The sequence below is a fragment of the Oratosquilla oratoria genome, chromosome 1 (genome assembly GCF_046742065.1).
Source record: "Oratosquilla oratoria isolate Oo_2021 chromosome 1, ASM4674206v1, whole genome shotgun sequence".
Taxonomy (NCBI): domain Eukaryota; kingdom Metazoa; phylum Arthropoda; class Malacostraca; order Stomatopoda; family Squillidae; genus Oratosquilla; species Oratosquilla oratoria.
Window position 1 is genome coordinate 52,062,237 of NC_134777.1, and position 20,000 is coordinate 52,082,236.

At 39.1% G+C, this 20,000-nt stretch overlaps 1 protein-coding gene across 2 annotated transcripts in view; it reads left to right on the plus strand.

The window, feature by feature from the left end:
- Positions 1-20,000, plus strand: part of LOC143021393 (protein O-mannosyl-transferase TMTC2-like) — a 481,373-nt gene that overhangs the window by 408,183 nt on the left and 53,190 nt on the right. For both annotated transcript variants that reach the window (XM_076179223.1, XM_076179940.1), the window contains exons 5-7: positions 1,221-1,335; positions 2,388-2,473; positions 6,158-6,402. In XM_076179223.1, the coding sequence (XP_076035338.1) occupies positions 1,221-1,335; positions 2,388-2,473; positions 6,158-6,402 (446 nt within the window). The remainder of the gene's footprint in view (positions 1-1,220; positions 1,336-2,387; positions 2,474-6,157; positions 6,403-20,000) is intronic.

The window sequence follows — 20,000 nt, forward strand, 5'->3', positions numbered from 1 at the left end:
ATTGGTATTTTTACAGTCTTGTGGTACCTTTCCTTCTTTGAGTGAGCAATCTATTATCTTATATATTTTGTTCGTTAGTTCATCTATTCATTCTTTTAGTATCCAGTTTTCAATTTCGTCCGGGCCGTGTGATTTTCTGACATCAAGGTTGATTATTTGGTCCCATATTTCTTTCTGTCACAATTATTTCTTTCATTGGGGGGATATTTCTCCCTTTCCTTCATCCCAATTGTGTGTTTTTTTGTTTGTGAATACAGATTTGAAAGGTTTGTTCATAATTCCAGCCATTTCTATATCTTCTGTATATTCCCTTGACGTAGTTTTATTATTTCCTGTTTATTTTTTAATTCACTATTTACATATGTGTAGAATAATTTAGGTTGATCCTCTTATTTGTCTATTGTCTTTTTTATAGTTTCTTCTTTTTTTTTTCCTGCGTATTTTCACATCTTCGTTTTTTAGTTTGATATATATTTGCCACTTAGCCGTTTTTTTCCATCTTTTCCAATCTTTGTCTCTTCTATCTTTTGCCTCACGACGTTTCTTGTTGTACCAGCACTTAATGTACACCTTTTCCTGTTTTTGTTTTGGTACGTATTTATCCACTCCTTCATTATAGATTTCTTTGAATATCCTCCATTTCTCTTGCATCTGAGTTTCTTCATTAAAAAAGTTTTCCCAATTCGCTTTTTGAAAGAATTTTCTGAGTTTCCCAAAATCCGTTTTGTCATACATTAGTCTTCATTTTCTGTGTTTCTCGTTTTTTCTCAATAAATTTCCTCTTTTAGTTCGAACTCAATTACTTTGTGATCACTAGCCAACTGGTGTGTGTGTGTGTGTGTGTGTGTGTGTGTGTGTGTGTGTGTGTGTGTGTGTGTGTGTGTGTGTGTGTGTGTGTGTGTGTGTGTGTGTGTGTGTGTGTGAGTGTGTGTGTGTATGTGTGTGTTTTACCTAATTTCTTGGTGTGATGCTTTAAAAATGTAAAACTCAAATCCGCACGTTCTTTTACATTTACTTTAATCTATTTGGTTTGTATCAGGCCCTAATTTCTATAAATTTTACCGTCCTTTGCACTTCCTCCCTCTAGCATCTAAACTCATTTTGTAGTCTAAAGCCAAGATCTATCCATTTCTGAAGAAGACAGTGGAGGAGGTGATGTAGAGTTGAATATGTTTCTGACGCCCTACTGAAGATGGTCTTTTCTCTCTCCCTCTGAACAGCCTACGGGAACCTCGCCAACATCCTGAGTTCGCAAGGAAAGAAGGAAGAAGCAGAGACAGCCTACAAAAAGGCTTTGTCCTATCGAGCCAACATGGCGGACGTGCATTATAATTTGTAAGTATATAAACTTCTTACCTTTAAGGCTGACTGAGTACATAGGGCATAGGTGATGTCTATGGTCACTTTTTTATCGTCTTTATGGAGTATTGGTCGTCAAGTACTTTAGATAATCACTTTAATACATCAACGAATTTCTTCAGTTTAGGGAGAACTCTGGACTAAGTTGATTCCTACTTGACTCCCCAACTAGTCCCTTGGTTCCATGAACTCATATGACTTTAATGATAATGATAATGATAATTAAAGAATAATAATAAAATGGTCACAGTGCTGAAGGGGGTAAATGTAATGATTCTGTTCATTCTTTAACGAGGCCAATTAGAGGACCATGTTTGATGTGGGTGTACGTTTTTCTGGTGAGGGGATCTGTCTTCTTAGCCCTCTGACAACGTAGATTCACTTAATTATCTTTGTTCTGCCTGTTACCAGATGACTAAATTCAGGTGAGGGAGATCCCTTGCACCCCAACGGTTGACTTTATCTCAGTTAATCCTTTGACTGCACAGAATCATTGTTATGCTCATTCTAGCTAAAAGCAGAGTGATATTCAAGAAAGGGAAATATCTTATTCACTTAGGGGATGAATATATAGTATGTATAATCACGATTATCAGTCTACAATATTTATTCCTGGTTCAATTTTCCGCGGAAGGGATAATGTTTGTATGTATTTGTCCCTTGACGCGAAGACTTTATACCAGTGTACATCTATATTGCCTACACACGAGCAAATAAATCTACAATACGGCATGTACACACACACACACACACACACACACACACACACACACACACACACACACACACACACACACACACACACACACACACACACACACACACACACACACACACACACACACACACACACACACACACACACACACACACACACACACACACACACACACACACACACACACACACACACACACACACACACACACACAAAACACATATATATATATCTAATTAATAAGAAGATACACTGATATTGTGCACAAGATGAAGTACACTAAAACAACATTGTCTTTCTGTTCTTGCAGAGGAATCCTGTACCAGGAACAGAAGAGATACGAGGAAGCACTGCACGAATATAAGCTAGCCATTCAGTTCCGTCCCCGAATGGCGAGTAAGTACCTTTGCACACTGCCTTTTCTCCCACCTCCATCTCAACTTTCATTTGCAAGTCTTCCCCCTCATCCTCCACACTCGTCTCCATATATCATAAAGAACTCTCCACGCCCCCCTTTGCTCCATTCCTGGGGTCCTCTCTCCCCAGTCAGATTAACCTAGTTTCATCTCCCTAAGTAGTTTAGAGTTACTGGGCGTGCGTCACGGTACCAAGGGAATTATAACAAATTTAACTATCTTTAATTCTTTAAATTCGTTCTTGCGGAGTTTTGACTTAACGATTACCCAAACAATTGGCACCTTCAGTTACTCCGAGTTCCCAAGGTAAAGGACAACGGTCCTCAATCCCTTCCACTTGACAGTTTCCTGTGTTGTCTGTGTGTAGGGTTGTTCTATGTCCTTCTTCCTTTCTAAAAAAAAAAAAAAAAAAAAAAAAAAAAAAAACACTCACGAAGAGGGAAGTGAGAAACCTCAGGTAGGGCAAGCTCTGTCACTTGCGGCCGATATTTGGATCGCCTCCTCACCTGGCCAGGGCTATTGGGAATCAACACAGGAAGCCGACAGCGGGTCTCGGGAATCACACTCGTGACCACATTCTCATGAGTTCGACATGGTACCCACTGAGGTTAGATTATCTAATTATGATTGACGCCATGAGATTTGATTCAGCTTATGAAGAAATTATTGTCCTCAAAGACTTTAAATCTCAATCAGCCTCGAGTGATTGGTTTAATGTCTTAGTTCTGGCTGATACCAAAAGATCTTTAGCCGTGGGTCCACCCCCCATTAGGTCTAAATGTTCGAATCATGATCTCACCTTTCAAAACTCGGACCAATGCGGTGCAGAGCCGCCTCGAACACGGACCGTCGAATACCTGGAATAAAGATAATAAGCCACATTCTTCCTCCCCCCCCTCTCTCTCTCTCTCTCTCTATCTATCTATCTATCTATCTCTCTCTCTCTCTCTCTCTCTCTCTCTCTCTCTCTCTCTCTCTCTCTCTCTCTCTCTCTCTCTCTCTCTCTCTCTCTCTCTCTCTCTCTCTCTCTCTCTCTCTCTCTCTCTCTCTCTCTCCTCCCTTTTATTTGCTTATTCATCATGGCTGCACCACTTGATGTGCTACCGTGGCCTCTAAAATGACGTCATTGAGGACTTGCCTTTCAGCTTCCTTTACTTCTATTCTTCTATATCTTCCATTTATATACTGCCTCATTTTTTTTCATATCGTCGTCTTTTTTATTTTCTCTTGGTCCAGCTTTTTATTTTAATTTTCCTATCCCTCCCCATTCGTCCACATCCATCACTTTTCCTCTTCATCCCCATCCTCATCCTCTCTCTCCTCATCCTCTCCTTCCTCATCATCATCCTCCTCTCTCTTCTTTCACTGTTCCTCCTTCTTCTTCTTCTTCTATTCTTTTTCCCACTCGTCCTTTTCCTTCTTCCTCTCTACCTTTTTGTATTTCTTCACTCATCTTCCCCTCCTCTTCTTTCTGCTCTTTTTTCTCCTTTTCATTTCTTCCATTTCCGTCCTCTCTGTATTCTCGCCTTCTTCCTACTAATGCTTTTTGTCCTCGTATATTTCCTCTTTCTTATTTTCCTCCACTTTTTCCGTTCCTACTTTTTCATCTTGACCGTCAAATTCATCTCATCTTTCTCAGTCTCCTCGTTCCTTCATCATACCTTTTCTTTTCTTTTCTTTTGTTGTTCTTGTTCTTCTCCACTTCATTTTTTTCTTTACTTTTTCCTTCTCTTTTATCCCTCTCTCTCTTTTTTTTATTTCCTTCTCCTTCTCTTTTTTCTTTCTCATTCACTTCCATCCTCGTCTTTTCTTTCTACTTATTTTTATTCCCATACTGTAGGTATCCTGGAATGAATAGTCTTGATGCTCTTTTTTATATCCTTCCTCTTCTTGCTTGTCTTCTTCTTTTTTTCTTCTTCTTCTCTTTCTTTTTTTATCGTCTTCTTCTTCTTCTCCTTTCTCTTCTTCATCTTTTTCATGTCTCTTTTATCTTCTTCTTCTTCTTCTTCTTCTTCTTCTTCTTCTTCTTCTTCTTCCTTCTCCTCTTTTCTTTTTTATTTTTCTTCTTCTTCCTTCTCCTCTTTTCTTTTTCTTTTTCTTCTTCATCTTCTCCTCTTTTCTTTTTCTTCTTCTTCTTCTTCTTCTTCTTCTTCTTCTTCTTCTTCTTCTTCTTCTTTTTCTTCTATTTCTTCTTCTTCTTCTCCCTCTTTTTCCTCTTTTTTTTACTTTTCTTCTCCTCCTCCTCCTCCTCCTCCTCCTCCTTCTTCCCCCTTTCTTTTTTCTTTTTTTGTCTCCTCTTTTTTTTTTCATCATCCTCTTACTACTGTTGCCGTCCTTGTTGTTCTCGTTCCCGTTTGTACGGCGGTGGTGGAGGTGGAGGTGGAGGTGGAGACGGTGGCGACGGTGGTGGTGATGAAGGTGACAGTGATGCTGCTGCTGTTGATGATGACAGTGACGGTGACGGTGATGCTGCTGCTGCTGATGATGATGACAGTGACGGTGATGTTGATGGCATTGGTGGTGGTGGCAGCGGTGGGAGTGCTGTTAGTGGTCCCTATAATGTCCTTAATGCTCCTCTGCAAGGGGTCCCCCCACCCATTCCCCGGACCCTACCGTCTGGTTCGGCGCATTATTAACATAAACTTAATGGTGCTAAGTCATGGCCCTCCCACTTGCTGTCCTCGGTGCGCCCTCTCTAACCCCACCGTCCTTATTCATTTATTTGTTTATTCAATATTCGACTTATTCGTTCATCTCCATTTATTCATAAATTGATTGGTTACCTATCTATCTGTTTGTTTACTATTAGTGTTCTGTTACCTTCATTACTATTTTCTTCAATTCTCTTCTCTGATTCTAGTGTGTAGAAAAGAAATACTCCCCTCCCTCCTTCCTCCCTCCCTCCCTCCCTTAACATTTCTCCCTTCTCTCTCTCTCCTATTCAGCCTTGCTCCCATTTACCTTCCCTTTTGCCTTTCTTCCTTCTTTCCTTCCCTCCTTCCTTCCTTCCTCCTTTCCTTCCTTCCTCTATTCCTTCTTCCCTTCCTTTTTTCCTTCCTCTCTTCCTTCTTTCCTTCCTTTTTTCCTTCCTCCCTTTCTTCTTTCCTTCCCCCTTTTACCTTCCTTCCTTCTTTCCTTCCTTCTCTCCTTCCTTCTTTCCTTCCTTCCTTCCTTCTTTCTTTCCTTCATTTCTCCCCTCCTTTCTTCCTTCTTTCCTTCCTTATCTCCTCTCTTCCATTCCTCCCTCACTCTATTTTTTCTCCCTCCCATTCTCTCAGTCCCACTGAAGAGTTTAGATCTTCCCACTAACCTTTTACGAAGAGTCAGCGTATGACTCTCAGCTGAGAGCTGAGAACGAGGTACTGTCCAGTTACTGGTCACATTTTTCTTCCAGTTTCCTTTCCATCAGAATATGTTCTTCTTCTCCGTGGGTCCCCTAACAAAGTTGTTACTTATTTCTATTGTCATTTTGTCTGGTCTTGAAGGTTTTCTTTACTATTTTTGCCAAACAATGGGATTGTATTTTTCCAGTCAAACCGAATTGCATCTTTTTCAAATTTTTTTGTCATTCTCGCTAATGTTATTGCACGCATTTCGTCAAAATAGAATGAAAAAGATCATTCTATTCCTTCATTTTCTTCAGGTTTGTATTTTATCTTTCCAGTGGCGCACTTAAACCTGGGATTGGTTCTCGGCCTCCTGGGACAGAAGCAAGAAGCTGCCGAAGTCTACCGGCACTGTTCTCAGCTCGACGGTTCTGGGCTCAAGGATCCTCGAACTCATGAGGCCACAAAGATTTCGGCGCTCTTCAACCTCGGAAGGCTCTTGGCCGATGATGGCCACTTCGAGAAGGCCATTGGTGTGTACAGGGAGGCGGTGGCCAAGATGCCGCCACACTATCAGCCTCAGGTAAGTCTCTCAGATTATTGAATATTTGGTGCCGTCTTCTAGAAAAAAAAAACACGAAATAATGAGATTCCATCTCTCATACTTCTTTTTAAACGGGGAAACATACACCAAAGGCTTTTCCCCCCTTACATGGGAGGTGGCCAAAAAACAAAGGCATAAAATCCACTCCCCCATCCATCCATCTCATATTTGGTCGCCCCCTCATGTCCACTTCTACTTCTATCTTCCACACCTCCTTTACTAATCTTTCTTCACTCATTCTTTCCATGCCTCCAAACCATCCCAATAGTCTTTCATCAACTCTCATATATATATATATATATATAAATATGTACATATATATATATATATATATATATATGTATACATATATATATATATATATACATATATATATATATATATATATATATATATGTATATATACCATATACATTTATACATATATTTATATATATATATATATATATATATATACATATATATATATATATATATATATATATAGAGAGAGAGAGAGAGAGAGAGAGAGAGAGAGAGAGAGAGAGAGAGAGAGAGAGAGAGAGAGAGAGAGAGAGGGATAGAGTGCGAGATATGAATTGTAGAGGAGATCGCTCTGAAATAATCATTGAAGTATTATTTGAATGATGTCAGATCTACGTTTCGAGACAAGTAGGAAACTCGATGAAAGTAGAAAAGACAGATGTTCTGGAATGATACTTGTGAATATGAAGTCGTGCTCTGTTCCTAGGAAACTAGAATATACTTTTTGGCCCATCTATACAATTACCAGTAGTTGCGAATAGTGCAGTGAGGAGAGCGTTATGTAATATTTCAAATATTTGGGTCTATTTACACGGTAATACCACGGGAACCCCAATCAGGCTGGGAGAATAGAACAATTATAAAGGAGTAAAAACCCTAACACCTTAAATAAACGACGATGTTAATGCTTACACACCTTAACATTTTACTTTGCTGTCCTTGTATTAGTTATATGTTGGAAGCTCCGTGCCTCTACCACACCACAATGAAGTTGGCCGATTGAGCGAGTGCAAGCAACTCCCCAAGCCATTGTGAGGCAGATTCATACGTCTTGGCCAGACTTTATCCCCATGAATAGTTGACATCGACTTTCCTATCGCCTCTTTCGTCTTACTTTTCCCTCTCCCTCTCCTCCCCACCCTCTCTTTCTCTCTTTCCATCCATCTCTCTCTTCTATCTCCGTCTTTTATTTTTCCATTGCTCCTCATCTTCATTCATATTCCGAAACGCAGTTCTTTTTATTTAATTTTCATATAATTTATCTTTCATGGGTCCTGTCCTATTTTTTTTCTACATACCTTCCTCTATTTTTTTCTTTCCATTTTGTTTTGTTTTTCTTTCTTACTTCTACCATTTTTTCATTCTTCTTCTATTTTCTTATTCCTCCTCTAATTCTTTACTCCCATTTCCTTTTTTTTATTCCTTTACTTTCCTCTTTCTCTCATTTATTTATTCATTTTACCTTTGCTTCTTTCTCTTTTTTCTTCATTCTTTCTTTATTCATTCATTTATCTATTTATTTATATATTTATATATTTACCTATTCACATATTTATCTGTTTATCTGCCTATCTTTGATTATTTAACTATTTTTTGTTCATCAATATGTTTATGTGTTTATCTATTTATCTATTCTCTTCATATCTTCCATCTCCTTGGCCTTTTCACTCCTCCGCTCCGTCTTCCTACTCCTTCAACTCGTCTACGAACTCCTCCTCCTCCTCCCCATTCCTCTTCCTCCTCTTCTTCTCCCCTTTCTTCCCCCCTTTTTATATTTCCCCCTTTCATCCTTATCCGCACTCTCCTTTCTCTCCCCACCTACTCCTCTTCCTCCTTTTCCTCTTCTTCCTCCATACTCTTCCTCCTGCTTTTCCTCTTTTTCCTCTTTCTTCCTCAATTCCTCTTTCTATTCTTCTTCCACTTCATTATCTTCCCTCCTTCTTCTTCTCGTACTTCTCCTCATCCTCCTTTTCTTCTTTCTCTTCATCCACTTCACTGTCTGCTTCTGTCTGTCTGTCATTCCACCAATCTTTTTATCATGTATTAATTTTGGTCTTAGTTTCTTTTTTCTCATTCGACTTTATTTACTCACACACACGCGCGAACACACATACATACGCGCACACACACACACACACACACACACACACACACACACACACACACACACACACACACACACACACACACACACACACACACACACACACACACACACACACACACACACACACACACACACACACACACACACACACACACACGCACACACACACACATGTATATATATATACATGTATGTATATATATGTATATATATATATATATATATATATATATATATATATATATATATATATATACAGACAAACAAACAAACGTACACAAACACACATGACGTATCTATTAGTCAGAATCTAGGATCCTGTCTGGGAAACAAGTGTCAGTTCACAGAATTTCACCCCTATCTAGAGTGAGGTTGAAAATTTATTTAAACTCAAATACTTTAGATTACTATTGTTTTAGTAGTTGTATTAAAAAAAAAAAAAAGAGAGAAAAAGTCTAGAGAGCTGGATTACTAGTTAAGGCGGCATTGAAAACTCCATATTAAAATTGTCATAGTTGGATTATTATTTACTATGTTATTGATGTCACCGCAGTTGTGTTTTTTTTTACTTGCCTTATTTGGATTACTTTTTACAAAAACAATGAACTCACAAAGCGTGAAAAGAGTTTAGACTTTTTGTTTGCTACTTAAATTTCACCTCTTTGATACGTTGAAGATCTTTAACAACTTCATTCCGGCCAGTTTCATAGGATTTCATCCAGATGAATCGATGTCACCTAGGTTCAAGGTTAAGACCAATTAATCTCTACTAAGTTAACGCCCTTTGTTCCTTTCCTGTTTGATGTTCTACGATTTTATTCAGCCAAGGACGTAGATTCGGTACTGAAAGGTTTCTCGACGAGTAAATTTATCTACCTTGAGTCAGAATAATATACATAAAGGTTAAAACCATGGTGAAGAAGGTATTCCCCTCTTGCTTACCATGTGGCGTTTTCCTTTTTACTGTGGCTACCGCCGGGGCCCTTCTTGTTGAGCCCCCGTGTGGCATTTCTCCTCTCGGCAGCGAAGGGGTTCATCATTATGCGATCGGTTGACAGAGAGTTCTGAGTTGACACGAAAATACTCTACTGATCTCTAATCTCTGACATTAGCTCTCGTGGACCCAGGAATGTTTTAAATACTCCCTTCAAAAGGGAAAAAATATTGTTTTGGTGGAAGCCTAATTAACCCATGGGTGAAGTAGAACGTCTTTATGTAGTTCTTTCTGGCTAGTGACAGTCGACTTCAGTCAGACGAGGGAAACCATTTCCTGTTGTTGAGCTCGATAAGGACTGGAGGTTCCTCTCGATTTAGCAAGTAAAATCGTCATACCGGGGAGAGAAACAGAATAAAAGAACAATAGATCGCCACCTATAAACAAAGCCCGACATGTTGATGACGCTTTTCTTTGTGCTCGTGTGTGTGTGTGTGTGTGTGTGTGTGTGTGTGTGTGTGTGTGTGTGTGTGTGTGTGTGTGTGTGTGTGTGTGTGTGTGTGCGTGTGTGTGTGTGTGTTTACATATCAACATTCAAGACTAGGTAAGATAATTAGAGAAATAAATAGGACTTTAGGAGTGTAGCTCTTAATTCTGTATACTACAATTGCATAAATAGTTAAGTGATTACGTGCATATTTAGTTTAGACGCAAATGCCTACACACACATATATATATACATACATACGTACATACATACATACATACATACATACATACATACATACATACATACATACATACATACATACATACATACATACATACATACGTACTCTTTTTGTTTTTGTTTTTGTTTGTTTGTTTTTCTTCCTGTGTGTGTATTTTAATAAGATTGTATACATCAAATCTCCGCCAAGCTAAGATAAACAGACTACAGATTGTAGTGTCTGTGGCTAGTCTATTTCCAACCTAGATTGACCGCTTTTTCTAGAAAAAGATTCAAATGAGCACAAAGCTTACGGTCAAATTTGGTTATACATAGTGTTTTCTTTCTCCTTTTGTAATTATCGCGAAGGCGATAGATTTGCGTGTCTCATTGAAAGGAAGGTAATAAGAAAAATGTAATATTTAGTATCAAATAAAAAAAAATTAGCAAAAAAATAATTATGGGCAATATTCTTTGTATACAAACACAGCGTGCCTCAATAAAGATATGCTTCTACAGATGCAGAAACAAAAGCGACAGAACAAAGAAATCCCAAAGTTACCATGTATGGAGGTTTCTGCAGAGAGAGAAAAAAAGAAGTATGTCACAATGAGAAGCTCGTCAGCATAAAGTCGCGGGGACAAGAACAGATTCAATAAAGGAGTAGAAGAAGATGATGGGGAAGGACGAAGGGGGAGAAAGAAAAGGAGGAGGAGGAGGAGGAGGAGGAGGAGGAGGAAGAGGAAGAAATGGAAAGGGGAAGGGGATTGAGGAATAACTAGTACTCTGCAACCTTGGCAAAGAGATTTTACACGCGCAGAACAAAATAATTAAACTAACCATTTGGCTGGAAGATATTAATCAAGATTTTTCAACATATCGAGGTTGAGCTTTCTTTGAATTCTCTTTAGAATTACCTGGCGTTAGCCGGAGGTAAATAATTAAACTAGCTACCTCACTGGAAAAGTTCAGCTCCTGCATGGGATTCCACCACAAATTTGAACGAATTCATCTAGCATTAGCAAGACGAGACGACATCACCGTTGATGTAGTCTTAATCCCTTCAGTTGTCTATCTTCATTTAAACAAAAATCTATAAAAGCCAAAAACTGACAAAAAGGTGATTCACCCTTTTGACATGATGACGTCAAGTGTCAAGACGATCCTCAACGTACGAACTCCTTCAGCTCGCCGACGTTTCTTGAGGACTTCCATCGAGTTTTGAGTTGACGCAGGAGCCGATCTCATTCAAGTGGGTTCTGAGGATGATGAGGTGGGGCGTTAACACTTGGCCGTGATCTCGACCATACATCTTTCATTCTGGCTGTCACCAGGCAACCTTACTCAGCTGAGAGAAGCCCCATATCGCGAAGGGCTCAACTTATCTCAGTTAAAGCTTTCACCAATATTTGGCCTCGACGTGTTTCATTCTTCGTACATCTACCATCTTGCTTATATAAGGAAAACACCTTCGCAAACATGATTATTGTAATACGCTGGTTATAAATGTACATGTAAGCATGTATATATATATATATATATATATATATATATATATATATATATATATATATATGTATATATACATATATATATATATATATAAATACACACAATATACATACACATATGAAAACACACACACACACACACACACACATATATATATATATATATATATATATATATATATATGTATATATATATATATATACATATAAATATATATATATATCTATATATATACGTATTTATTTACTTATTCATTTATTTGTCTGTTTATCTATTTATTCATTCATTACTTTATCATCTAATCAGTGAAAGTTTTTTCACGTAACAACCAAACTGTGTTCATCCTCTTCTTCTAGCTGCCACTGGATGATTTCATTAAGATACGTGGCGCCCTTTGGGCAAATAAAGTGTTGAACAAAATGTGTCCTGTCAGCCATGAGAACAAATATACACGAAATACTAAAAACAAAATCTAATCTTGAGGATTCCAGTTCTTGTAGAAGATCCTTGTCGAGACATGTGGTGACGTTAGTCAACAAAAGTGTCATCATGTGGAATAATGTGACACACACACCAAGATGTCGCAAGGACGCTGATAATGCACCCAAGACCCCATCCTAGGCACTGTCACATCTATCCTACCCCGGGAATGATGTGTCATTCCATTTAAAAAAGGGAGTCACATTTGGACTCAAGGGTGACCCGTCCACGCTCGGGGGGACGTTGCAAATAATGTCAGATGCTCCTTAGTCAAGGGTGACTCAATGATAATGTTACCATTCTAATAAAAACGACCCTATACACACCATACATAAAGGAAGGCTCCTTGCACAATAGCATCGCATAAGTATGTATGCTAAACGCTAAGGGAATTCTTACATTGACACGCACGCGCGGGCACACACACACACACACACACACACACACACACACACACACACACACACACACACACACACACACACACACACACACACACACACACACACACATACACACACGCACACACACACACTGATCAAACAGACGCGAGCGCATGGACACATCTTCGTAGGATTAAAGATTTAGAACTAGAAATACAAATAGAGACAGGATGTCTTTGTGTTGAGTCGTTTGCATAAAACCGGCTTAAATCTAAATATACACACTCACGCACACACACACACACACACACACACACACACACACACACACACACACACACACACACACACACACACACACACACACACGTACGCACGCACGCACATACATACACACACGCGCGCGCACACACGCACACGCGCACGCACACACACACACACATACACATACGCACGCACATACACACACACACATAGACACACACACACATAGACACACACACACACAGACACACACACACACACACACACACACACACACACACACACACACACACACACACACACACACACACACACACACACACACACACACACATAAATACACACACACAAGGGTGTCACCTCTACACGGGTGACACTGTACCAGGGTGGCAGGACAAGGATGAAGGTAACGGGGATCCCTTTCTTATCTGGGAAACGATGACAGTGCTTAATGGCCCCCGCTCCCTCTCTCGACCCGGCTATCAAAGTGACACGTCCCGAGGCTGGCCGGGGGGGCCCTATCCCACATCACCTCCGGCTAACCCATTCCCTCCCTTATACCTACGGGAGCATAAGGCCGATAGTCCTCCGTCGGACCCGTCCCTGGGATACACCCGTCTGCCCTGGCCCTGCATATACCTGATGATTTCTTATGATTAATTCATAACACCTTAAACCCCAGCAGGCCACGGGCAACTTTGTCTCCTGCGTGTCATTAATCAAAGACTCACTATGCCGTGGCACTGACCTGTGGCTTACGACCCGGGAACAGGCCACCAGTAGGAATATTCAGGGAGGGGGAGAAGGAGGAGGAGGAGGAGGAGGAGGAGGAGGAGGAGGAGGAGGAGGAGGAGGAGGAGGAGGAGGAGGAGGAGGAGGAGGAGGAGGAGGAGGAGGAGGAGGAGGAGGAGGAGGAGGAGGAGGAGGAGGGGAAGGAGGGAAGGAAGAGGAGAATAGGAGGAGTAGGCGACGGGGAGAAGGAGAGAGAAAAGGAGGAAGAGGTGGAGGACGGGAGGATGAAAAGGGAGGAAGGGGGAGGGGAAAGAAGAAATGGGAAGAGGAAGACAGGAAAATGAGGAGGATAGAAAGGAAGAAGAGGGAGATAATGGAAAGAGAAAAAGGAAGTGAAAACATTAGAGAAAGAAGTAAAAAGAAGAGAAGGGTGAGGTGAAAGAAGAAAGAAAAGCAGGCGTAGAGGGGGAAGAAAGATAAAAGGAGGAAGAGAAAGAGAAGGTAGAAGGGAGAAGGCAAGAAGGAGAGGAGGGACACTAGAAGGATAGGAGGGACAATAGGAGGAAAGGAACGGCAAAGAGGAAGAAAAAGAAGAAAATTGAAGAGAAAATGGAGCGAAAGGACGCGGAAGAAATAGATAGGAGGGAAGAAGATAGAAAAAATGCAACAAAGACTAAATGAAAAAAAGGAAGTAAAACGGATAAAAGAATAAGAGGAAAGAAGAAACAGTAACAGGACAATGGGTGAGGCGAGGAAAATCAGTTAGAGACAATTGGAAAAGAAAGAGAATTAGGAATAACGAAAACTGAAGGTGAACAACAAATAATTAACTTAATGAGATATACCAGACTGAAAGGTGGAGGAAAAGCTGAAAAAGATAGGAAAAAAATTGAAATGAAAAACTAATGCTGAGAGAGAGAATTCATAATAAATATGGCAAGTAAAGGAGAGAGAATTGAAAAGAATAAATATCAATCCGTCCGTTGCCCCAGGTCTCCTTGCAGGAGACCCACTATTCCCAGATAACCGCCAACGGCCATCATACAGGACCGTACGTCACCCAAGGAAGAAATATTGTGTTGGTGTCTAGGAATACTCAACGTAAAACGAGGTGTTATAGGGCAATTTGACTCTGTGGCCAAGCCTATTCTGTGTTGATACTGTCTTAGTGCTGGATGGTGCCATGAACGCAAGCGTGCCAGGGTATCTGTTGCTTCTCGTGGGAGTGATTTTACTCCGTAGCCGATGCTGGGGGTGGGTGGGGGGGGACGACTGAGTTTGGTGGTCTGTCTTGAAGAACTTGTTTTGTGATCTGGGTATGAATATGTTCTTGTTCTTGTGTGGGTGTATTGTGTGGTGCAAGGGGTACATTGCTATCTTTTGTCTGAGTATTTTGTTGTTGGTGGTTGTGACAGGGGTGGTGGAAAGAAAGGGTGCAAAGAAAGTTGAGATGATTAATTAGGCGTTACGAGGATGAAAGATGAGAAAGAGATAATAAAGGAGTGCGACCAATGTTTGTCAAGGAAAGGAAATGGTGTATAAAAGGAAATAAAAAGAGAGAAAATAAGGAAATAAAGTTACAAATAACGACAAATTAGATGTGGGGGCAAGAAATAAAGATACGGAGAGGTTTAAAAACAAAAGACAAAAAGAGTTAAAAGTGGCGAGAAAGGGTAATAGGGGAAAGAATTATGGACAAAAAGGGAAGATAAGGATGAGAAAAGAGAACGATAAAGAGAGGGAGAGAGACAATGGAGAGGAGAAGTAGGAAAATGAGGAAAAAGAGGAGGATTGAGGAGATAGGGGAAGGAGATAGAGGGAGTGTCCCTTGACTGTCCGTGAATAACAATCTTCAATACTTCTGCTGCGTTGACAAGGTATACTTTTCGTTCTGGCCTGACGCCAGTCTATTTCATTCAGCCAAGGAAAAAAAATTTGTAACGAAAGGATTGGGTTCCTCTCAATAAGTTATTTACTTTACCCTGACTGTCGCCAAATTATTTCTAATTTTAGAGAGGAAGCGTTAAGATTGATTCTTATTTGAGTATATCACTCTATCATATTGATTGATTTGTTCCACCATTGATTGCAATTGACAGTCCTGTTCTTTGTGACCCTCCTTCCGAAAGTGTTTCTCCTCCCCTCCCCCTCTCCCTACCCCACCGACCCAAAATATCAACTGAACACTATTGTACATCACGTTATCATATACACGTCTATTTGTAAACGGTGGTTGCTTTATGTGATGATTGTGCATTTCCTCTTCATTTGTTTTCTGTTGGAAGGTCTTATCATATGTGATCAAGATGTTTACAATTTACGGTTTTCCTTGATTTTTTTTAGTTACAATTATATTCTCATGTGTATCACATTCGACACTACGAAGTCATTGACACCAACAACATTTGTTTCCTTTTATTTTCGTTCAAATATTAATGAGCAGGTGCGAGCTCTGGCGATCTCTGTACACACCTGTTGGACAGATATATACATAAGGCTTATGGGGCGCTGTCTTACAAACCCGACTACCAGGATTCATATGTGATTCCTGAAGATGTTGATAAAAATTTCTGACACCATTTGTCTTGGAATAGCATAGTTCTTATTCATTTTTGTATCTTCATATTTCAAAAAGCGTATAAATTATTAGAGTACATCATACAAATACGATGTGAAGTTAATCAAATCAACAATTTAGAAAAATTGATTAAAGTAGAAACTACCTTCCCATAAATATTTTGTTTGTTCGTTTTTCTATACTTAAGTACAATCAACCAAATTATACCAATTGCTATGGTAGTTAAAAAAAGTAAAAATGCGAGTAATCCTGTACACGATACAACTATTCTGAATCACAACAAAACTACTTAAACACAAATAGTTTTTTCAAGTTAAATAATTTCATGAGAGGTAAAACACTTCCTCGAATAGACTATTTCAAATATCAAGACAAAATCCACGACCATACATTTCATTTATAAAAGAATGGAAGACCTTAATCATGAAGAAGCTTCTCAAGTTCTCGTGATTCAGACAAAAAATAATAATAATAATAATGAAAATAAAAAATCTAAGAGCGTCCGTCCCCAACAAATAATGCGACTGACACCAAGTCTCTTTGACTCTACAACTGCCATGATAAACACATTCCCCTGAACCTGACTCACTTGTCCACATTCTGCATGCCTGAACGTCCTCCACCGTCACATGAGACTCACTTCCGTCCATGTTGCTCCTAGTGGTGATAAGCCCCAGAGTTTACACAGCAGGTTTCGTTTTTCCTTCTGCCGACTACACAAGAATGTACATTCTTGTGGAATGTTCTCTTTGCATCTGTGCGTATGGATGTGAATTACCAAGGCAATGGAGCACTTGGTGGACTCGTGACCACCAGTTATTACTCTTTGGATGAGAGTTCACACCTCGCATTATCTGACCAATAGAAAGTACTTTAACCTTTGAAGACATAAGCACGCACGAACTAGCACACACACACACACACACACGCGCGCGCGCGCGCATTTGATAAAGTACCACACAAAAGACTACTAAGAAAACCCGAAATAATAGGAGATGTACAAGGAAAGTTATTGAAGTGAATTGAAGATTTTTTGAACGGGAGAAAATAAGGCTGGTACTTAGACACAAAAACTCAACCTGGGAAAAATGATAAGTGGAGTCCCACAAGGTTCTGCATTAGCTCCGATAATGTTTGACATATATATATGAATGACATGAATGAATGTGTAGAATGTTATATAAACTTCTTTGCAGATGACACAAAACTATTAAAGAAATTAAGTACAGAAAAAGACTGTGAATCACTGCAGAGAGAATTGGAAAAAATCTGGGAATAGAGCTAAAAAGGAAGTGAACTTCAACATCAAGAAATTTAGTATAATGAAGTTTGGAAAAAGTAAAAGTAGAATATCAGGGCAATATAAATTTGGTACAAAGGAAGCTAAAAAAGTTAGCTCGGAAAAGGACTAGGAGTAATTATTAACAATGACATGTCATCAGCCAGGCATATTAACAAAATAGTCGGAGAAACCTACAATTTACTAAGATCAATAAAGGTGGCCTTTAACTACTTGGTTGAGGTAATGCTAAAGAAAATATTAGACACATTGATAAGACCAAGATTGGAGTACGCTGTGACACTATGAACACCCAGCACAAAAAAAGAATATAAAGAAATTAGAAAGAATCCAAAGAGCAAAGACAAAGATGGCACCAACACTTTCAAAATTGACATACGAACAAAGATTGTCCAAACTGGAACTACCAACCCTGGAACAAAGAAGAGAAAGAGGAGATCTACTGGTCATTTACAGAATCATGAAAGGCATGGAAGTCCTTGACAGAAAATATTTATTAAAGTGGGATAAAAAAAAAGAGGACATGAAAAGAAACTCAAAAATGATAGTTATAGAAGAGATCTGAAAAAGAATAGTTTCCCACACAGAGTGGTGGATGTCTGCAACAAATTGGACGAGGCAACAAAGTGTGTAAAAACCATACAAGAATTTAAGAACAAACTAGATGCTGAAAGATACAAGACGGGTCACTACAAACATAGTTCCCTTCCCGTATGATACAACTATGTAAATACACATACACACAGGGACGCACACGCACGCACACGCACACACAGACACACACACGCACACACACACACAGCTCGATCGTATGTTGAGCGATCCGAGTTCGAGTCACTCCCAAAACTGAAAGTTCCAGCATCTATGCATTTCAGCATCACAATCAGCTGGTACTAAAACTCTGGTGGGCAATAATTTGTGTGTGTATGTATGTGTGCAGGTCACACCATTACCCGTAGATTGAACTTTATATGAGCACTGAGTTTTCATCCGGGCGTTACCTGAAATTTCCATCACACCCAAGAAAATTTCACCCATGTACAATTCCACCCAAGAAAGTTTTACCCAAAAGCACTATAAGGTAATAATTTATACAACAAATTAGAATAAACTTAGATTTTATTGTTTTACTTTTACAAAGGATTACAAAGGAGGAGCATGACGACAAAAAACCCTTTGGTCCATAAATAGGTCGGATGTGAAAGAATTATAATAACGATAAATAAATAAATAAAACTAATGATAATATCACTGATAATAAATAAAATGAATCAATAAATAGGTAAAGTTAAATGATAAACAAACAGGTAAATAGTAAATAGTAACAAATGGACAGATTAATGATAATAAATAATAATAAAATGATAATAAACAAACAGGCAAGTAATACCAAACAAATAAACAAATAATATAAATTAAATGGCAGGCATTACAGCATCTTGCTTTGGTGTTTATCTAAACGAATCTTAAAGCTTCATAATCAGAAAGAAACTCAAAGGCATCAACATCCTTAAGCGGAAAATATTCCATAACACTAAGACATTGTATTCTAAGGGCAAAAGAAGGGTCACTGCTGTATTTTTTTTTTTTTTTTTTTTTTTACAACTTTCACATATCTTCCGCCTACAGGGCTGGCCAAAATGAAATAAACAAGCAGAAGCTACAGTGGTTTGAAAAACTCCTGTGATTGCAGATTGCATTGAGTACAGACTTCTCAAAATCCATAATGCATTGAACTGGTTGACTATTTGAACGCACAGTAGGTTAAGAATAGCTAAAAAAAAAAAGTCAGAAAGACTTCTTGCTTACTAGGAAGCAAAGACACACGTGGGAAACACAAATCATTAATGACAGCATGAACCGTAAAAAACTGGGCCCAGAGATTTGGGGAAGCTTTGAACGTTCCATTATAATCCAACGAGTTACTTTGTTGATAAGTCATTCAAGCCAGAATCTGTTGCAAATATTAGAATATCCAGTGCGACATGTTGGAAATGCAGAACATCTTAAAGCAGTACATCGCTAGGCTTGAAGAGTCCTAGAAAGCGTGTCATGATTTGGCAATTGTGATTTATCTTCTTCCTGAAGTGGCTGTGTAGCACCTGCTATCAGTACTTTTGTTAACATTGCACAACCCGCATGACCTGCATCGCGCATCAAATTTACTGACTGGAAAATTTAGGTCAGCTCAACACAGTTGTAGGGCGTGTAAATTCAGGCCTTGGAACCTGAATAAAATAATTTACATCTCCAGTAAGTTTTTGTTTTGTTGGAATTATCTTGACGCTTCTCATACACGTAGTTCTCTTAATCACAGTTGTTTTTTTCTTTTTCATTTTTCACAATGGATGAGAGTAAATCGCCCTAATGCAATTGATATTACCAATGCGAAAGTGAAGTAGTAGCCTATTGCAGTTTCATACATTGCTTCTGCTTCGAACTTTTGAAAGATATAAACACAAGCTTTTATAAATTCTGGTACGAATTTCGCAATCTAGTCTTTTCGTTACACGTTAAGGGTGGAATTTCCTTTCCATGAATACAATTTTCTTCG